Here is a 13,365-nt window from a genome sequence, read left to right as displayed (position 1 = left end):
TTGTTTTTTAATCCAACTAGACAGTCTATGTCACTTAATTGGAGAGTTCAGTCCCTTAACATTAAGAGATAGGACTGAGAGGTATTTGGGAGTTCCTGCCATGTTATCCACCTTCTTGGGGACTGCAAAAACTGGGTTCTTCCTATGGTTCTTGGATTCTCAGTTTGGGTGCAGTTTCTTGGCCTTTGTTGCGGTCTTGTTGGTTTTCTATGTGTAGGACATTTTTAAGAATCTTTTGTAGGGCTGGTTTGGTGGAGATGTATTGTTTCAATTTTTCTTTGCTATGGAAGGTTTTTATTTGGCCTTCAGTTATGAAGGAGAGTTTAGCTGGGTACAGTATTCTTGGTTGATAGTTGTTTGTTTTTAGGGTGGATCAAAAAATTTTTTGAGAAAAAATCTCTGTAATGCAAACTTTACTAGTGGTTCCACTAATTTATATTCCCACTGACAATTTATGAGATTTTATTTTAGACATATGCTTACTAGCATTGTTGTCATATTCTTTTGATGGCCATTCTGATTGGAATGAGATAGAATCTCAAAGTTATTTTATTTCGCATTTCTTTTATGACCAGACATGTTGAACCTTTTCTTGTGTATTCATTGGTCATTTGTGCTTCTTTTTCTGAGAAGTGTCTGTTTAGGTCCTTCACTCATTTATTTAATTGGTTTATTGATTCTTGGGGTGGTACAATGTTTTAAGTTCTCTATATATTATGGATAGCTGGTGAAAATTTTTCTTCTATTATGGAGATTTGTCTTTTCAGCCTAGTGGCTACATCCTTTGCTATAGCAAAGGCTTTTAATTTAAACTTGATGTAATCCCATTTGTCAATCCTCATTTTTTTGGGAGGGGGTTTCTGGTCGTGAGGCCTGAACTCTGGGCCTGGGCACTGTCCCTCAGCTCTTCAGCTCAAGGCGAGTGCTCTACCACTTGAGCCACAGAACCACTTCTGGCTTTTTGGTTTTTTTCTGCTTATGTGGTGCTGAGGAATCAAATTCAGGTCCTCATGCATGCAAGGCAAGCGCTCTACCATTGAGCCACCTTCCCAGCCCTGTCAATCCTCATTTTTATTTACTGAGCTTCTAGAGTTCTATGTGGAGAGTTTTCTATATCAACAAGTGCTAGTGCTTTTTCATATTCTTTCCTGTATAATGCTGAAGTTTCCAGTCTTATGTTAAGGTTTTTGATCAATTTTGAATTTACATTGGTACACGGTTACAGATAGGGATCTAATTTCAATCTGTATATGGATATCCAATTCTCCCAGCACCATTTGGCTTCTACTTTTCTTGAAAAATGTGTCTCTTATTTATTAGCATTGATTGTAGCTTTAGAGTTATGTTTACTGTATCATAATTTATCAAATATACAACTATAATATTTATTTAGAATTAAACATGTTTCTTTACAAAGTTATACATAAAGTATAAATCAGTTCATATACTCCACCACTCCCTACTTCTCTCCTTCAGAATTTGTGATCTCATTTAATGAGGAAACACTAGAGGCATTGCCATTAAAGTTACAAAGAAAAAAAAGATGCCCATCTGTTCCACTTTTTTGACACTATAGGAAGTTTCAGTAATGTAATTTACATAAATATAAATAATTAGTTGCATAAAAAATACCCATGACTGACAAAAAAATTAGAAAGGAGGAGGTAAAATAGTATCATATTTTGGATTATATGATAGCTATCTGAAAGGCCTGAGAAAATCAGTATTCAAATGAATACAAATAAGAATTTTTAAAGTTTCATACTAAAATTCAATTCTAGAAATTATACTCTTTAAAAAGATAATGAAGATTTCAAGTAAGTTCGCAACAGAAAGTAAGAATAATAGGTATAATGCTAGCAAGAAAATTAATATGTGGAAAAGTTTTAAAGTTACTTTTTTTAAATGTAAAAATGTAATTGAATAAATGAAAAGCATTATTTGCTCTTAGATTTACTATCATGATTTTTTTCTTCCTTCTGAAGTTTACTTTTTTTCTTGGCTTTTAGCAATCAAATGTTTAAATCCATTTTTATTTTTATTTTTTTTCATTTTATTTTATTTTTTTTGTGAACATACTGTACAGAGGGGTTACAATTACATGGGCAGGATAATGCATACATTCTTATCAAGCATTGCAGCCTCCTCCTTTGTTTACCCTTCATATCCCTTCCCAGCCTTCCCCCCCAGTCTACCCCCCCTACCCCCCCACCAACGTTGTAAAGCTTGTTTTCGACATGACAACTTGTACTTCTCATTGTTGCAACAGGTCCACCTGTATCCTTAAACGACTTGTTTTTCCCCATCTCCTCCACAAGTTATATGGACATCAAATATAGTGGAAGCAGGGATTATACTGTGGGGGAGGGACATACAAAGCAACAAAGAAAAAATCTTATAAATGCGTTAGAAACAAATGCATGAAAGAAAAAAACATTAAAATACATATCTAAGGGTTCATTTTCCTAACATCACATTATCTGACCTTTTCCGCTTGACTCATACATATACTAGATATTGCAAATAAGGGAAACCATGGGACCTATGTTTCTTTGGGCCTGGCTTACTTCACTTAATATAATTTTTTCCAAGTCTTTCCATTTCCTAACAAATGGGGCAATGTATATGTACTTCTAAAAGTCTCTCCCAGTTTAGATTCATTGTGTTCCATATATTTCAGCATGAGGCATTTTTATTTAGTTCTTTCATTTTTGTTTAATTTCTTTTTCTTACTTTTTAACCTATTAATTATTTAGAGATATGTTGTTTATGTTTTCAACAGCTCTAATTTTATATCTGCAATTCTGATTATTTGGAATTTAGTGATATTTTAGAAAATAGCTATTTTAAATTCTTTCTTTCTGTCTTTGTCTCTGTATCTGTCTCTGTCTCTCTTTGTCTCTCTCTGTCTCTGTTTCTCTCTCTCTCTGGATGCTGCCACTGTTTGAACTTAGGGTCTTGAACTTGCTAGGCAGTTGCATACCACAGAACCATGTCTCTAGCCCACCAAAGATCTGTTTTCTTTACACATAGGTCCAGACAATGATATCATAATAAAGTTGCCCTACTTTTATGATGCTTACATCTACTCTGAGAGACATTTAAAAAATTCACACATATGTACATCTCTATAAATATATATATAATTTGTGTGTATATATACATGTATAGATACAATATGCATATATTTAATACATATGCATACACAATTGTATGTCCATAATTATACAGATTTATATATACATACAATTATATACACATTATGCATACATTATACTCATACCCACATCTACACACGTATGTACACATATATGATTGTATCTTATACATTGTAAATGTTTTTGAGTGGTCAGTTATTGCACAAGGATCTTGTTTTTGTCTTGATTTCTCATGGCTATAGAACCTTTTTTGATGTCTCCTGGATGTCAAGGAATGTTTTTTTATCTTCCTGTGATTGTAATGTCATGTTTCTAGGATTGTGATCTTACAGATTTAGCTCAACAACTTTTGATGTATTGATGATAAATATTTCATATTTTATTGTTTACTTGGAATTATTACTAGTAATGTTTTATATGTTTGTGTAATTTATTTTATGTCAATACTTAAGTACTCAGGGCCTGGGTACTGTCCCTTAGCTTTTTCATTCAAGGCTGATGCTCTACCACTTGAGCCACACCTCCACTTCAGGCTTGAAGATGAATCTTACAGATTTATCTGCCTAGGCTGACTTCCCATTATCCTCTGATCTCAACTTCTTGAGTAGCTAGGATACTAGAAATATTTTATAGATGAAGTAACTTTTATCTTTCCCATATTAACTTTGAAAAATATGATATGAACTTATGAAAATAAGATTTTATTATATTCTGTGGCTCAAATCTGGAATAACATTAATGTTCTTGTTTAATTAAAATTTTCCAGTTTTTTTAGACTTATAAACCTCTTCCATAATCTTACACAATCAATTGAAGTTCATTTTATTGTTCATAATTTTCTCTGGTATGAAAGACTGATTTGAACTTAAATATATCTTACTAACAGTACATATGACAAAATATTAATTTTTATTTTAAGGAACATTATATAATATGTATTAAATTTTGACATTTCTAGATTTAGCAAATCGCTTATTTGGTCATCATATTAAAAAGCCCAATTTTTTGTATCAAATAATTTATAAATTGTGTATGGTTTATCAAACATTAAGCATATGTTATAACTTGAAAATAACTATACATTTCTTTAGTGACATAATGTTTAAATTTTTACCTATTATCAAATTCTCCTACTTTAAAAAAACTATTTATTTTAAGTTTACCTTATGTATTAATTTTAAAGAAGATGCCAGGCATTGGTTAATGGTGTGAAGAACTAGGAGAACTTTGTGAACTTCTGAGAGTTTCTAAACCAATTTGAAATACTAACTAACCAAATAAAATAGAGCTTGATAGAAAGAAATTTGAAGCCACATTTTGGCCATATTTTTAAGTACATTGGATCAAGTGGCTTATTAATAGTTAATAAAGCATCCAGTTTTATCTTTTTTCCAAATTTATTTAATATCTTTAAACAGTTGTACACAAGGTTTCAACATGTCAATTTACATGCACAATGCATCTTGAACAGTGGCACCCACTATTTTATATTTTACTTTAATTTTCTATCTCATTTTTCTCCTTGTTCAATTTTCACATATTTTATATTGTGTCATATATATTAATAGTTTCTTCATTTCTTTGGTAAATATTTACATTAAAGAAAGCTGATTTATCATTTAAAACATTTTTAGTTGATACATAAAAATTACTTTGTGGTGAATTTTTTAAAATTTTATTTTATTGCAAAGGTGATGTACAAAGGGGTTACAGTTACATAGGTAAAGTAGTGAATACATTTCTTGTCAAGCATTGTGGTGAATTTTTTTAGGCTATTAAGTTTATTTTAAAATTATAGAAAATTTGACATTGTATGGAAGTTTTGTTATATTTATGGAAGTTTTTGTTATATGGAATTTTTTCTTTATTGTATTAACATTATTCTTTATTTGATCCTAATTAAAATTAATATCAGAATTAAGAATATAATTGTTTTAATGTTTTTCAGCTGTTAATAGGTTATGAAAATGGTACAGTAGTATTCTGGGATTTGAAATCTAAAAGAGCAGAATTGAGAGTATATTATGATGAGGTAAGTGATTTCTACTGAAAAATACTTGAAAGTTGTTTTATGACTTTGTGTCACTTTATTACTCCTAAGCTTTGTATATTTATTACAAGTGTTTTATCTAAAATAGTGTCTCACACTGTCTTTTGCTATTTGCACAAGTTTCAACTCTGGGTTAATTTTTCTTAGTAGGAATTATATCTTGAATGTTAGTTTTTGTTTTGTTGTTATTGTTTGTCGGTAGTGGGGCTTGAATTCTGGGCCTGGGTACTGTCCCTGACCTCTTCAGTCAAGGCTAGCGCTCTACCACTTGAGCTACAACACCACTGCAATTTTATGGTGTTTAATTGGAGATAGGAGTCTCACAGACTTTCCTGCCCGGGCTAGCTTTGAACTGAGATCCTCAGATTTCAGCCTCCTGAGTAGCTAAGATCACAGGAATGAGCCACTGGGGAAGCAAAAGAAGTGACATTTTCATTTCCATATAGGTAAAAAATAAACAACAGGGAAGATAATGATGAATGTTTTCCTTCTAATTGCACCTACTGGAAACTGGCCCAAAAGTCTCTGTATAGCAATGAAAATTTCAGTTCAGAATTTCTTGTTGACTTTCCATTTAATCGAGCGTTATTTTTTCAGGCACAGTTCATATATTTTCATCAGTTATTAACTTTAATAATGCTTATTATATAGAACATTTTACATTATATTATGTACAGGTTGATGGATATATCTACATTATATATATGTATTTATGTGTACAGAGTTCCAAATAATAAATACTCTTAAAATTCGCTTATACTAATCTTCCTTTTATTTTTCATTAAAGAAAAGATTTTGTATGAACATGCACTTATTTTGTACTTAATACATTACCCAGACTTGATTTAGGAAGAATACCTGAGCTTTAGAAATATGCATGACAATTTCTTACTCTTCATTATATATTCCATGAAAACTTACTTTATGCAAAATTCTATACTAGCACTGAGAATATAACATTTTGAGAAAATAGTGCTGTAACACTTGAGCAACACCACCACTTTTGGGTTTGTTTTTTTTTTTTTTGAGTAGTTTGTTGGAGAGAAAAGTCTCACAGCTTTTCCTGCCTATGCTGGCTTTGAACTGCAGTCCTCAGATCTCAGCCTCCTGATTACCTAGGATTACAGGCATGAGCTACCAAGTGCCTAGCTTTCCTTTTACTTCTATATAATTTGACAAGTAAGCATGTCATGATACAGAAAGGGACTAGAATTAAAATCAAAAGTTTATAAAATACAATTATACTAGGGCATGTGCTTAACTTGTTTTTCATTAGCCTTTTATAAGTCTTTAGAAGATTGAGGTCAAAGATCTGCTAAGAAAAAACATGCTATCAGTATAATACTTTTGTCAGAGTATTTTTCCTTGGGACTATATCTAATGATACAACATATTTACTTCCCCTATCTCTTTTTGTTATTTTATTAGGCTATTCATTCAATCGATTGGCATCATGAAGGCAGACAGTTCATGTGCAGCCATTCAGATGGTAGCTTGACCTTGTGGAACCTGAAAAGCCCAAGTCGCCCTTTCCAGACCACAATTCCACATGGTAAGATCTTTCAGGGAAAAACTGGAGACTCAGCACTGACTTAAAGTAAGAGTGATGGCATTAGTAGGTTTGGTTTTTCAAAAAAGAAATTAGAACATTGTTTATTTGTAGTTGCTACTGATCTCCACATTATGCCTCAACTTTGCTTCCCTTACTGTCAACACCCTACTTCCCTATTTTGTGTGGTATACTTACATAAAGGCTGTACCAACAAAAAATGGATAATGGATAATGCTTGATATATTTGAGGTAAAAGATATAGTATAGTTAGACAATTTTCAAGAATTGAAGAAGAGACCGAATGGTGCTATATATAATAGCTGATGTTCAGAACTAACTTTTATACTCCTACACTAAATATAAGGATTGTGCCTATTCATTCATTCATTCATTTTGCTGATACCAGAAATTTGCACTTGCTCAACTTGCTTATTCACAAGGATACTCTACTACTTGAACTATACTTACATTAGGACATTTTGCTGTTAATTAGAGGTGGAGTCTAACAGACTGCTACTAGGTCTGGCTTTGAGCTGTGAGATCCTCTGATCTCAGCTTCCTGAATAGCTAAGATTACAAGCATGAGCCCTTGGCACTTAGACTAATGATAGGTAGTATTTATTATCTTACATATTAAAAAGAGGTGTTTAATCTTCAGTAAAGATTTTTCTTGCATCTATATATGTGACTAGAATTGTAAAAAATCAAATGTATGAATATCTGACTTAATCAAATGTATGAATATCTATGACTTAAGTGACCAAATTATTTCTGATAACATTGGAAATTAACTGAAATTTATGTTTACCTTACAACATTTAGTATTTGTAAGCATAGAAGTCAAAACCTAAGTTACACATTATATTTTCCATTTTTGCACACTTGTTACAGCATTTTATTTAGAAAATAATATTTTCTATAACATGTCATGTTTTGTTTGTATGGCATTTTTATACCATAGTCATATATTACAAGTATAAAGGATTAAATTATTAACACTTGACCTTTTTACTTGAAGATCACATATGGATGCATTCTTAGAAATGCTTTATTTAGATTGCCACTATGAACACTTAGGTAGATATGCAACTCAGGATTACTTGCCTTTGTGGTAATTAGTTCTTATTCCCCTCACTCCTGTCCACTGAAATTCTCAGGTTTTTTTGTATGTAAGAGTATACTATAATTACTTGATAAATTTTGTATTTACTTGCTTATATTATTAAAATTCAATTTTGACTAGTTCTAAACATTTGATATATTTATATCTATAACATAATGATATGTTATAGATATAAAACATATAAATATGTTGTTAGAATTCAAAATGCTAAAAAAACTAGTATATATGTATATATATATTATATCTATTGAATTCTAATTCTACTGGTCTGTTGAGGTTGATAAACTTCTATTACAGACAAAGGTATTCCATATTTGCTTGAGACTTTTTTCTTTATTCAGTTTTTATCTTTGTCTGTGCTGTTTCAAAATTATGTTTCTAGAATTCTTATACTCTTCAAAAAGCGTTTTGCTAAATTAAGCCACATTAACTTGACACAGTGGCTGAAGCCTATAATATTAGCTACTTGGAAGGCAGAGATTGGGAGATTACAGTTTGAGACTCCATCGCAACTAATGGTTGGCCGTGTGGTGTATACCTGTTACCCCAGTCCTGGGGGAAGCACAAGAAAAGGGCATAGTAACGTGCACTTGTCATCTCCAGTTATACAGGGAAGTATAAGTACAAGGATAGAAACCTAGGCCTGCAGGGCTACCTCAAAAATAACCAATGCAAAACAGAGCTGGAGACTCGGTTCTAGAGGAAGAATGCCTGCCTATCAAATACCAGGCCCTGAGGTCAATACCAGCACATCCAAAAAAAAGTCATATTAATGTTCTGAAACATGGTTTTACTATCCAGCTCAAAAATCTTCCATTGTTTAAAGAATAAATTGTATTGATTGATTATTTTGTACCTAAGAATTATTTTTTCAGTTCCCTTACACTAGATCTTTTTATCTAGACAAATTTGCCAACCATAAAACCTTTGTTTTTAACGTCAGCTTCTACAACATTTTATGTCAGTCATTTGTTTCTGTTATATCATACTGTAAAATTTGTTTGTTTTGTATAATCTAGTGGATTCAGATATTTTGGAGTTTAGTTATTTCTTTATATATGTAATACCTTAATATAATACCTTTCAAAAAAAGGAATGGCAACAAAATGTTCTTTTAAATAATATGACACATGCATGTTTTAATTACTGACATGCAATGAATATAATAAAAAACAAATTGTTGTAATTGGAATTTGAAATAAAACATCAATCAACCATGTAATTATTCATTTCTACTGTGATTAGTTTGTGACAGTGATATTTATTAATTGGAAAATACTTGCTTCCATATGTGTAAAATATTTTGTTAAAATAATGGCTTGGTTATTTAGAGAAGCAGTAGGTGAAAATAAAATCCATATAAAGTGAGAAGAGATCTATCTTCTGTTTGTGTCTTTTATTTCCCTCAGTTCCCCTTCATTATCAGAATCACTAAAGTCCAATGTCAATCTTAAGATCACTGTTTAGAGTGAGTCCTTGAGCCAAAAATATTTCTTTATTACATTGCATGATCTACTCATATCTGCATCTCTTTGATATATTATATATTATATATATAATTTTTCTACACTGAGAATTTTATGACCAATTTAGCATCAATATTTTTGTTGATAAAAGAGAAAGAAAAAAGGCAACTTTAGAATTTACATGGGGCAGATAATGATTTGTTGTATACTGATACCATTTCTTTTAAATAAATTGAATAAAACTGCCTTGTCAACGTGATTGAATTTAGTTGTGCCATCCTTTATTATAAAAATTTAAGCATATATTCATGTAAACATCTTTATGTGTATCTGTAAATTAGGAAAATACCCAGATAAATAAAAGTTCTTAATAAAATAAGCATAAAATTTGAATATCATGAGACAATATCATTAGTGAGATATAGAATTAAACTAGAAGCATGATTTTAAAGATAAATGCATCATATGCAGTTTTGTTTTCATGTAGTTCTCTTTATCTTTTTTCAAAACCATATTAAGTCCAAACAACATAATCATTGCCTCTGTAAAAAGTTCTATAATTTATGATTAAAACAAATAGAATACATCATTAAAATTATTTTAAAGCCATGTGTCATATTATTTATATTTAGTGTGACAGAAGTAGCTTTACATGAATTGAATCAAGATGGAATTTATTTGAAGCATCCTCATATGATTTACATCACAAATCTTTGTGTAATATGAGGAGTTTCCTCCAATATATATAAAATTGTGATCCTAGTAGGAATTTGTCATAACAACACATTACATTATACATATTAATAAGTATGTACATTTCCATTTCAAACTTGCTTATTTTATTTTTAATCAAAAGTAACTAAATAAATTTATAAGAAGTAACATTTATATTTGGAAATATAAAGCAGTAAAGGCGGATAATTTTATGAATAATGTCATTGATTATATAGTAACCAGTTGTTACAACTCTAAATTTGTTACATGTTCATCCTAAAAGTATTAGGATCTCTAGACTTGTTTGTTTTGTCAAACATAATTATATCATTATTTTACCATTTTTTAATTTTCAAAATTCTCATGTACAAATTAAATCAGATTACATTAAATCTTTTCCTTTCTTTAGGAAAAAGTCAAAGAGAAGGAAGAAAATCTGAATCTTGTAAACCAATTCTCAAAGTAGAATATAAGACCTGCAGGAATAGGTATGTACTTTTACTTTGGGGAATATGGAATATATATATATATATATATATATGTATATATATATAGATAGAGAGAACAGAGACATTGAAAGCAGATAACTATTAATTTAGTATGTTAAAATTATGCATAATTGTAAATATATGTACTGGCTGGATTCTCTACATTAATTCTCTACATTAAAAACTGGCTTGTTTGTTGTTTACTATGCATATCTATAAAGATAATTGTTATGAATATTGCAAATAATAAGTTTTAGATGCTTTTAAATCCTTATGAGTAATTATATTAGTATCATATATATTCTTTTTAACAATTAAGGATAGAGTTTTGGTACATGCTTGTACTCTAAGCTGTGCTGGAGGCAAATGTTAGGAGGATACCAGTTTCAGGGTATCCTGAGCTAAAATATAAGACCTTTTCAAACTAAAGCAAAAATGAGAAGAGGGTGTGTCTAAGGGGTAAAACACTTGCCTAGCAAATATGAAGCCATGAGTTAAAACCCAAGAACTACCTCCCCCTCCTCCCCACCAAAGAAAAGAAAATTGAGTTTTTGGCCATACATATTTAAAGGAGCAGTTTTCACTAAACAGAAGCTATGCTCTCATTAATGTTGCTTATAAAAATTTTATATAACATCTCTATACTTAAAGATCTTCATTTTGAAATTGGAAAGATTACTTTTAGTTGGAAAGATAAATCAAGGAATATTGGCTTGATTTTAAAATACTAAACTTTAAGGTATAGAAGATAGAAAGTCTAGTATTTAAGAGAATTTTATTTTGTATTTGTATAGCCATCATATTCTATACTTCTTTTGTACATTTTTATTGTAAAAATACTGTACAGAGGGGTTACAGTTATATGAGCAAGGTAGTGAGTACATTTCCTATCAAGCACTGTTGCCTCCTCCTTTGTTTTTCCCCTACCATCCCTTCCCTCCCACCTCCACAACTACCCCTCCCCATATTCTATACTTCTGCAATGTTTATTTGCTAGAACCAGTAGTGTAAGTTCTTTCATCTAGGATTACCTTAAGCTCTGTATAAATATTGTTTGAACTGCACATTGGGTATTTCTATTTTATATTAGTTATATGCTTACATTAGAAAGTTTTGTTTGTATCATAGATATATTTAATGTTTATATCTAACTAGCTTTCTAAAATGTTCATAGAAATTATAGTAAGTTTTAAGCATTTACTTTAAGTATATATCAGTATCTCTTTAGCCTTACCTAATATTATTGGTTAAAAAAATGATGAATGCTTTATACAATAATAATAAATATTAAAATATTTTAATTTTTTAATATGAACAGAAATATAAAGTGTTATCTTCTGTTTTTAAAATAATATTTATAACTTAAACTTTATTTGCATCTTTATCCATCTTGCTATATCTTCTTTTAAAATATTTTTCTTTAAGGAGTTGTACAGAGAAGTTGTCATTTACCAAAGCAGTTTATAAATACAATGCATCATGATGAATGTTGCCCCTTTCAAAATTCTCACTCACCCCTCTGAACCACTCCTTCTCTCACTTTTCTTAATTTTTAGGTTATGTATTTATTTTTTAACATTTAAAAAGGAGTTTATTTGTACAATACATCTTGATCTATATCATCCCTTCAACATCTTCACCCCCTGGTAACCCCCTTCTCTTACTTTTCTCAGTTCTGTGATATATACAATGAATTCTTGCCTGTATTCTCCCCCCTTCCCTCTGCTATATTTCTTGTTCTATTTCAGAAACTTCATTATCTAGAATTTTCATATTCTCACCTATTGTTCTAAGCTTTCTTCTGTCACATTTCATTTCATTAATTTTTCTTTCTTATGGACTTCACATTTTTCTTAGGGCTGTTGGGCCCCACAAGCCAACTAGTTAAATTGATATTCTAACATAAACAAATATTCTAATGATAGTGATATAGAGTTGGAGAATCAACTAACTATCCTTTTAAAGCCAGGGAGCACTTCCACTTCTGTCCAATCCTACTCGTATACCTTTAGGTTTATCTATTAGTTATTCTAATGGTTAGAATTCATATCCAGAAAAAAGAAACTGTTAAAAGTAGTAGGTTGCTAGGTGAGAAATTTAGGGCTTGGAAAGGCATTCTGTCAAATTGCAGTGTACATAATCTCACTGAACTTATTCTTTAAAGGCTTAGTTCTTTGATTTCATATTGTCTTAAAGGACTTCTCCATCTCATTAATTTTTTTCCTATATAGTGAACCATTCATAATATTCTCTGGTGGGCTGTCCTATGACAAAGCTTGCAGAAGACCAAGTTTAACTATTATGCATGGAAAAGCAATTACAGTACTTGAAATGGATCATCCTATTGTTGAATTTCTAACTTTATGTGAAACACCCTATCCAAATGGTAAGTAATTAAAATAAAACTATTAATGTTGAAAATCATTTTTGAAATGACAAGTTTCTGATGAAATTAAGGTTAAATGTTTTCAGTTTTGGCAGCAGACATCCACTGTGGTACATACAACACTGTGAGCTACAGGTGCGGGAGCAGGTTCTGCAGTTGTACCTGACAAACTGGAAGTAAGACAGATGTAGTGCAGCAGTGCTGGCGTTTCAGGTTCTAATATCAGGTAAGTGCTTTAAACTTTGATAAGGATGGTGGAAGCTGAGCTGGGAGGGTCCGATAGGGGTCCAGGGTGAAATCACTTGGGGAAACTGAGGTCTCCTAATAGTCTCTCCTAGACCAGCTCCACCCATCCCATCCCAATGCCAATCAAAGTTAAAGCACTTACCTGATATCAGTGATCTGTAACTCTGGTGGTACTGTATCTG

The 13,365-nt window shown here is 31.0% G+C and overlaps 1 protein-coding gene across 6 annotated transcripts in view; it reads left to right on the top strand.

Moving 5' to 3' along the window:
• Positions 1-13,365, top strand: part of Stxbp5l (syntaxin binding protein 5L) — a 195,335-nt gene that overhangs the window by 86,489 nt on the left and 95,481 nt on the right. For all 6 annotated transcript variants that reach the window (XM_070030125.1, XM_070030124.1, XM_070030123.1 and 3 more), the window contains exons 8-11: positions 5,107-5,190; positions 6,637-6,760; positions 10,473-10,551; positions 12,783-12,937. In XM_070030125.1, coding sequence (XP_069886226.1) covers positions 5,107-5,190; positions 6,637-6,760; positions 10,473-10,551; positions 12,783-12,937 — 442 coding nt within the window. The remainder of the gene's footprint in view (positions 1-5,106; positions 5,191-6,636; positions 6,761-10,472; positions 10,552-12,782; positions 12,938-13,365) is intronic.

Source organism: Dipodomys merriami, unplaced genomic scaffold (assembly GCF_024711535.1).
Source record: "Dipodomys merriami isolate MVZ:Mamm:240054 unplaced genomic scaffold, mDipMer1.0.p SCAF_2, whole genome shotgun sequence".
NCBI classification, from domain to species: domain Eukaryota; kingdom Metazoa; phylum Chordata; class Mammalia; order Rodentia; family Heteromyidae; genus Dipodomys; species Dipodomys merriami.
Note: the sequence above shows the minus strand (reverse complement) of the source record. Positions and strands in the feature narration are given on the sequence as shown.